Below are 8,731 nucleotides of genomic sequence, written 5' to 3'. Positions count from 1 at the left end.
CACGTGCACCGCGCTGCTCGGGGCAGCCAGAGCAACAGCTGCTGGCTTCGAACATCGTGAAAAATCCAGTCTCGGAAATACTCAGCCTTGTAGAGAAGAGCTGAATAGGAAAACTGCTGTACTCTTACTCCAAAGCACCATAAGCTCCGTGTGTCCTTGGGGCCAGGCGCGTGCCCCGGAGAGCTGGGGATGGGACGGAGTGAGGCCTGTGCTCCAGACCCGGAGGGACAATGCTGCCCTTCCTCAGCAGGGAGCACTGAGGAATTCAGGGTGGCCTTCTGCCTCCAGCACCTGCTTTGGGCCTGTATTGATGCATTTTGGGGTTTTTAAACATAGTTCATAAGGATTCTCGCCAAAAGGGAGTCCTCTTTGAGAGCGGAGCGCAGTTTATTTTTATTCATTGAAAGTGCCAGCATAGGAATTAATTAGTTTCTTGCAGCTCTCAGGAGGTAGTATATGAGGTAAAAATGCTGCTGTGCAATTTCCTTATTCATCAGTGAGATGTAGTAAATATCTGGATGGTATTACAAAAAGCATGAATGTTCCTGTCTTTCTTGTGACAGCTTTTAATATCCATGGTAAAGATTTTTAGTGTGCCTGATTTACAGGAAATCCCAATGCGTTGAAGCATGGCTTTGAATCTGTGGCTGAGTTGTGGTTCGATTCGATTGCAAATTATAGCTATCTGAGGAGGGTATGCTAGGGAAGGAACATTAAATTCTTGCCATACTGTTCCTAGGTGTCTGCTACTGGCCACTGTCAGGATGTGCAACTAGGTAAAACTTCGGTCTGACTGATGTGGGCACTTTTTTTCTCCACTTTTCCAGGCAATTATAATACCCTGCATTTTTAAGATCAGTAAAAAGATGAGTGTTAATCAAAATCAGAGGTTTTTGTTGGTTCCAAATATGTATGTGATTCTATTCTGTTACACAGTTTCTGCTCTTTTATTTCCTTTGCCTTTTCTGCAGATTTCAACAACTATCACAGTGCTGGGGAGATTTTGGTCTTGCCAGTTGTATCCAAACTTTGTATCCCAAGGCTTTGATCCTTGGGATCCATCATGGATATTCTTCTTAGTTACTGCTAAATTAAAGTATTGATTAGTGACATTATTAGGTACTGTTCAAGTTGCTCTTCATTAACTGCCTAAAAGTTGTATTGAGGGGATATTTTTAATTACTGGCAAAATGCTTGCAAAGTTTTAAGGTATTTGTGGAATTTTGGGTGGCTTGTGATTTCAGGTGGCTCATCATTTTGGGAAGAGGGGTCAGTTGGACCAGTCTTGCACATATAATTTTTTGTGTGTGTGTATGAAAAAGCTGACTTAATGTCTTGGTTTATTTTTCTTTAACAGCTGAAAGCTGATGTGGTTCCAAAGACAGCAGGTAATGCAGCATGTCAAAAATTTCATACTTAACTATTTAAGTTTTAGATTGTGATTTGCAGGGGCAAGAATATTCTTTTACCCTTTAGCACTATTTCCATGTTTCATCCCCATTTGTTAAACAGAGAAATATGACCAGAAGTGCTAGTGAGATGTTGGAATTTGTTATTCTTCCAAGTAGTTTAATTTTATAATTTGCACCAAGATTGTACAGTTCATATGTTGAGGTACCAGTGGTGAATAAATATGTTTAAAAACACAGCAGTTTGCATTAAAATCAAACCCCAGAGCAAATGGGGAAGAGTAAATCAAAGGTGTGGTCTCTCTTAGGGCTTCCAAAGTTGTTTTCCTTCCCACTAGCTGATTAGTGCATTCGTGTTACAAAGCTTTTGTGTTTGATCAAGTGTTCCCTCCCTTATTTGCTTATTTAGTGGTTCTGAAAAAAAACCAACAAAACAAAAAACAAAACCAAAACCTTGTACTTTTCCTTCAGTCCCAAGTAGACGAATATATTTTTTAAAAAAAAGGCATTATCCTTACAATTACTATAGAGAACAGAAGCATGAATGTCAGACTGTGAAACCTTTGACTCCAGGGAAAGTTGTGGGAGGTGGTAGGATTGGAGTTAAGATCTAACAGCAAAATGAAAGGGAGATGAGATGGAAAAGGATTGTGTTTGCACCCTGTTCTGAGGCTAAATAAGCTTTGTTTTCTTAGCTTCATAACAGAAGTTTAAAAGTATGGAAATAACTAATGAATTAATAATACTTTAAAGCTACAGTAAAATTTTGGAAGTATATAAACTTGGGACATAGTTAATCTAGTTGTGTTTTGAGTGTATTGCCGTATGTGATATAGATTATAGTCCTTCATGCTTTGTTTTCACAGAAAACTTTAGAGCTCTTTGTACTGGTGAAAAAGGATTCGGGTATAAAGGATCCACTTTCCACAGAGTGATTCCTTCATTTATGTGCCAGGTAATGTTGGGTTTTTTTACTTTTGCTATTAAATTTACTTGTCTGTTTTTTAGAAACAGACTAGTAGTAACATTTGAAATGGCTCTAACCTTTGCTAACTGCATGATAAAGAAGTGATGGTGTGATTGCATTTCTGATCATTTTACAGTGGCTGTTGCGTGACTTAACTTTTGTACAAATAGATGTAAATTATGCACAGACTGTCTGAAAAAGCCTGGCTGAAGGCTTTCTGCTTTTGTAGAGTAAATGTTTGGGGCACAGTTGGCAAAATGGCACTTGCTTGGGAGAAGCAGTTGTGGGTAGAAAGACAATCAGCTTACTGTTCTAAGTGAGCTAAGAAAACAACATGTCCATTCCTTATTCCTAGTAGAATAATCTGTTCACAATAGAGAATGGGTTTTAACAAAAGCTGTGGGTTTTTTTCTCAATGTCTCCCTAATATGAAGGGGAGGAGAGAACCAAAAGGGTTGGTTCGGTTGATTTTTGGGATGACATACCTGATTTTGTTTTCATTCTGGATTAGAGTCCATGCTCATTAACAATTCTTTCTCAAATAGCAGCAACAAATATAACAACAACAAGCCTTTTTGAAAGTTTTTTTTTTCCCTGCTGTGCTTGGCAGATGAGCAGGATGCAGCTGCTGTAGTGCACTGGATTGTATGATTCTTGGTGGTCCTCTCTTCCCTTAAAAAAAACCTGCATTTTGACCACGTTGCATGGTTGAATAGCTTTGTAAAAAAATCTTGAGATAAAGGTTATAGTAAGCATCACATAATAAATAAGCATAGAAGCATATATTAAGCATCACATTAACTGGTGACTGTGACAGTCTCCCATCCTCAGTTACTTTTGTTTAAGTGAGAAATACATCTGTTGGAACAAGAGGCCCTAATCATGTGACCTCTTTCTAAGAAGAGAAATGGGGCAGGTGTGCTGTAAAGGACCTGTTTTCTTGCCTTTTAAATGCAAATTAAGGTTTTGTGATACTGACAAAGGGAGAGAGTTTAGAAATCTTTCTGGGATCAAAAATACATAAATATAAAATAAATAGAAATCATACTTTCAGTTCTGCCACTAATTTATGAAGTTCTGTGTAAGCCTGTTCTCCTTGCCCTCCCTGTTTTGATCCCACAAATGGACATGAAATGAGGATACTAGATGGTTGACTCCATGGTACAGTGAGGTGATGAATGGATTTTGAGGAATTACTTGGAGGTCATTGCTGAAGTGGAAATACTGTCATAGGTTTCAGCAATTTACAAGTGAGAGAAAACAGTAGAGACCTTTCCATTTGTTGAGATGGAGTGTTGATATGATTCAGGCACTTGGTATGGCCTAATTGAAGGTCATCATATCCGGGACTTGGCAATTTGGATGTCTCCACATGGCATGCAGCATGCAGAACATACTTCTGGGGCTGCGTAGGAGCAGCTGTAGCACCACCTGTAATAGATTACTCAAGGTGAGAATGGGAAGATGAATGTCACATGCAATACCTGTTGGGTATGAGTTCTCTGCTGGCACGAGAGGTGTCACATCTGGGAGAGGAGGTGGCAGGTTGCTGGAAGCAGTGTTTAGTAGCCAGCTCTGTGAGTCACTGTGGCTGGGTTATTTGTTTGAACCAGTTTTGTCTGTCTAATTTAAGACGTGGTCACATCTATTTCAGCAAGCAGCATGTAGCTGTTCAAAATAGGAAGTTTAGTAGCTCAGGTGTAATGCTTCAACAACAAAACCTAGAAATAGCAAGTGATAATAATGGAGATCCTGAACAATGTTTATACCTGTTGGAAGAAAGAAACAAAAAGAAAGGTAGGTAACAAAATAGTTCTGAGGTCTTGCCTGTGGTAATGAACTTGAGTGATTTGGTTTTGAGGCCTTTGAGGTTTTTCTTAAAGTTACTCCTGTCTGTTACATCACATTTGGGAGCAATACTGGTAACACAGAACAGTGGTTGTTGGAGTTACAGATGTCAGTTGGAGAATCACAGAATTGGTCAGGTTGGAAGGGACCACAGTGGGTCATCTGTTCCAACCTCCCTGCTCAAGCAGAGCTACCCTATGGCACATGGCACAGGAATGCATCCAGATGGTTCTTGAGTAACTCCAGTGCAGGGAGAATCCACAGCCTCTCTGGGCAATCTGTTCCTGTGCACAGTCACCCACACAGTAAAGAAGTTCATTCTCATATTCAGGTGGAGCTTCCTGTGCATAAGTTTTTGCCCATCACCTCTTGTTTTATTGGCTTCCACCACTGAGAAGAGCCTGATCCATCATCTTAGCGCTTCCCGTTCATGTACCTGAACACATCAATGTGAGCTTCCTGTGCATAAGTTTTTGCCCATCACCTCTTGTTTTATTGGCTTCCACCACTGAGAAGAGCCTGATCCATCATCTTAGCGCTTCCCGTTCATGTACCTGAACACATTAATGGGGTCCCCTCCCAGTCCTCTCTTCTCAAGACTGAACAGGCCCAGCTCCCTTAGCCTTTCCTCATAAGTGAGGTGCTCCAGTCAGTCATCTTTGTTGCCCTCTGCTGGACCCACTCCAGGGGCTCCATGTCTCTCTTGTACTGAGGAGCCCAGAACTGGACATAGTACTCCAGATGTGGCCTCACAAGGGCTGAGTAAAGAGGTAGGATCACTTCCCTCGACCTGCTGGCAATACTCTTCCTAATGCATCCCAGGATTCTTTTGTCTTTCTTGGCTGCAAGGGCACACTGCTGGCTCGTGGATAGGACCCCCACGTCCTTGTCTGTAGAGCTGCTCTCCAGCAGGTCAGTGCCCAACCTGTGCTGGTGCTCAGGGTTATTCCTCCCCAGGTGCAGGACCCTGCACTTGCCCTTGTTGAATTTCAGGTGGTTCTTCTCTGCTCATCTCTCCAAATCCATTGAGACCCTTGTGTAGGGCAGCACAGCCCTCTGAGGTATCGTCAACTCCTCCTAGTTTTGTATCCTCAGCAAACTTGCTGAGAAGGCAACTCTGTTAAACAATACTGGGCTCAGTATAGAACCCTGGGGAGCTGGGTGATAGGCCTCCAACTGGACTTTGTACCACTATTCATGACTCTGGGATTTGCTGCTCAGCCAGTTCTCAATCCACCAGCAATACCAGGAATATCAGCAACATCTGGAGCAGAAATTTACTTTTAGCATGACTGTATCTTCATCTAGTCTCATGGTTTTAAATCCTCATGTGACCATACTCATTCTTAACCTGCAGAAAATTTGCTAATGTTGTTACTTTAAAATTAGAGCTGGTGTGTCTATTTTCAATGGCATCACTTTTGATGTAAAACAATGCTTGTGTGCTAGTAGAGTTAATAACCATTTCTGTTTCAGGGTGGTGACTTTACGAATCATAATGGAACTGGTGGAAAATCCATTTATGGCTGTAGATTTCCAGATGAAAATTTCACACTTAAGCACGTAGGACCTGGTAAATAAACATGTTCTTTCTACTTTCTGATGACTATAAACTATAACAAAGCATAGTTTATGAAGATGTGCTTTAAAAAAACAAGGTTTTGAGATGTGTGGGGCACTTGATAGTTACAGAAGTATCAAGGAAGTTTAACAATGTGTTGTCCCTGGGATGTGCTTGTTTGCATAGACTGCTGTACAAGTACTAGTCAGCCAGTAATGGGTGACATTACCACTCTTGCTCTGTGCAAAAAAAAGATGGGGTTTTTTTGTACTTTACTCACAAATTCTGCAAAGTGAAATTTGTGCTTTTATTTTCCTCTTTCATAAGTCATGGACTTCAGCTTTTACTTAGATGATTACTGCAGAAATAAAACAATGATCTGGGATTTCTTTTTTACTAGGTAACACAGGCACATCCTTTTGAGCTCAAATTAAAGCCAAAAAAAGTAAAGCAAAGGCCATACAGAAGAGCATCTGATTGAATTCGATAGTGCATTATTTTTTTATTGTTACTTCCTTATCACACAAGACTATTGCAGCTGTTGAGCCACAGTAGAGGTTATTAGCTGATGTTAATTGCATTCAGGACTTGTACAACTAACTACATTGCTAACATTCTTGCTGTGGAACAAAGGGTGGCTGGGCAGGGGGCAATGGTCTAAGGCAAGAAGTTGGCATCAGAAATCATTTGGAGACAATGCAAGACCATCACATCGTCTGTCTGTTCATCTTTAGTCTAAATGTGCAGAGGAAAATTGTTTTCTCTGCTGCATATTTGTTACACCAATCTAATAAGCTGCTGCTGCTGTTGTTCTAGGTGTTCTTTCAATGGCCAACGCAGGACCCAATACCAACGGATCCCAGTTCTTCATTTGCACTGCGAAAACTGACTGGTAGGTTTTCAGCCCTGCAGATTAACCCCATGAATTGATGCCTGAATCTGGAGGGTTTGGGGTTTTCCTAGGGTTTTTTCTTTGTTTGTGGGTTGATGGTGTTTTTGTTTGGTTGTTTCTTTGATTTGTGTTAATTTCCATACTACTTGACTCACAAGAGAAAATAAAGCTGTTTTGTGCTACTTGAGGAAGAAAGGGCTGTGAAGGCACCAAGGCCACTACCCTCAGAGTGCTTCTAAGGTCCAGAGCTAAAAGTATTTCATGTCACTTTTAGAGCAGTTGTGCCTGTACCATGGAGTTGATCAGCTATGAAGATTTAACAACCCTTCAAGGAGGTTGGTTTGCTTCAGTCTTTATGCTGTTTTAAGTAAAACTGCCTTTGTGTATTTGTTTTACAGGCTAGATGGAAAACATGTTGTCTTTGGGCATGTAAAGGAAGGAATGGATGTCGTGAAAAAAATTGAGAGCTTTGGTTCCAAGAGTGGAAAGCCCTCCAAAAAGATTGTCATTACTGACTGTGGCCAGCTGTCCTAACCTTTTGCCCTACCCTTCATGACAACTTCGATGCTGTGAAAAATGAATCATAAAAACACGCAAACATTTCTGATCCCTTAAGTAGCCCCTATGGAACCGTATTTTCTATTTATCTTACTCCAACTTTTATACTTGTATTGAATAATATAAATTAAAAGTATAAAGCAAGAACTGAAGCATGTTTTAACTGCACTACCTTGGTAGTCACAGTGACTTGGTAGAGCCCCATTACACTTTGAAAGCAGTGGTACGATCACCCAGAGCATATCCAACTGCAGTATTGACACTGTTCTTAGTATTTGGATGTTTCAGGTGTTAGAATCAGTGGTGGAGTTGACAGCTTAAGTGTTGTGTAGTTGGGGGTAGATATAAATTGAGAAATGCCATGTTCTCTTTGGTACTAATAAGCACCTATTCTGTTCATTGTTTTGAAACAATACTAACTAGTGCTCTCAAGGCTGTCTGCAACAAAACTGTTTTTCTTTCAGTGTCTCAATTTGAGTCTATCCAATGGATTTAATGAGTGGTTGTGGGTTTTTTAAACATAATTCTGCTTTAACCTTCTTTTTTTTTTTTCTTGTTGTCTCAGACCACTTTTTAAAACTGAGCTCTCTACCTTGTCTTCTTCAGTGGAGCAATTTGGCTTGAGTTAGGCTACTGCTGGAGCTCTACCTGGCAGTAAGACCTCAGTCTAGCCAAAGTATCTCAGGACTTATTTATTATGCAACTGTGAACTTGCTTGAAGTGCAGTTCTGCTCTGGGATCTGGTTCTGTGAGGAATACAACTCAGTTCTCAGTATAGGGCCTATTTTTGCACTTTGAGAATATGATCAGAGAATAGTGAGCTTGCTTGAGTGAAAAATAGGGTGGGTTGTTTTTTTTTTGTGCCATGTTGATTCTGTGAAGTCAGCCCACCTGGGGTATTACTTGGATTGTGATTTGTTCTCAGATATCATCATGTAGAAGTCAAGGTTGATCACCACAGAATCACAAGGCCTAATCAGTGCAGCAAAGTAATTGTAGGAGTTGATGCATGAGAGGGAAAGAACTCAGCTATCAGCTAAACACATTTCATTTGTATAAACGGGTATGTATGTTCTCTGTGGTGTGCTTGAGCAGCAACAAATGTTGGAACCTCACAATATCACTTTTTGAATCACTAGGGCTGTAAGATATTAATGATTGTGGGGAAAAAAAACACTTGATTGTTTTGTGCAATAATCTTGTTACTGAAGAGAAAAATAAAATGTGATGGCTTTCTTCAAATGTGAATTTATTTCCACTGTAGTCTGATAACATGTCAGTTTAAAACTATTTTGTACTGTACTTTTTCCACTGAGGGCTGCACTCGTGTGTGCAATGTAGAATTCAGTGTAATTTTGCAAAAATGGAACTGAAAAGCTTTTTATTCTTTCCACTGTAGCTGCTTCATCTTTCTTTGTAGGACTTTGCAGATACTAATTTGTGCTGATGTGGCTTATTTCATTTGCATACCACAATGATTTTTCTCTGTTCTCTTA

The 8,731-nt window shown here is 40.3% G+C and overlaps 1 protein-coding gene across 1 annotated transcript; it reads left to right on the top strand.

The window, feature by feature from the left end:
* The first annotated feature begins 1,361 nt into the window (after nt 1-1,361).
* On the top strand, nt 1,362-7,618 carry PPIF (peptidylprolyl isomerase F). The gene is made up of 5 exons (XM_009069443.1): nt 1,362-1,388; nt 2,276-2,364; nt 5,701-5,797; nt 6,602-6,677; nt 7,076-7,618. Exons 2-5 carry the CDS (start codon nt 2,356-2,358, stop codon nt 7,209-7,211), a joined length of 318 nt encoding a protein of 105 aa, XP_009067691.1. The 5' UTR covers nt 1,362-1,388; nt 2,276-2,355; the 3' UTR covers nt 7,212-7,618.
* Nucleotides 7,619-8,731: the final 1,113 nt, after the last annotated feature.

The sequence above is a fragment of the Acanthisitta chloris genome, unplaced genomic scaffold, assembly GCF_000695815.1.
Source record: "Acanthisitta chloris isolate BGI_N310 unplaced genomic scaffold, ASM69581v1 scaffold142, whole genome shotgun sequence".
Lineage (NCBI taxonomy): Eukaryota > Metazoa > Chordata > Aves > Passeriformes > Acanthisittidae > Acanthisitta > Acanthisitta chloris.
The sequence above is the reverse complement of the archived record's forward strand: the minus strand, read 5'-3'. Positions and strand labels throughout refer to the sequence as shown.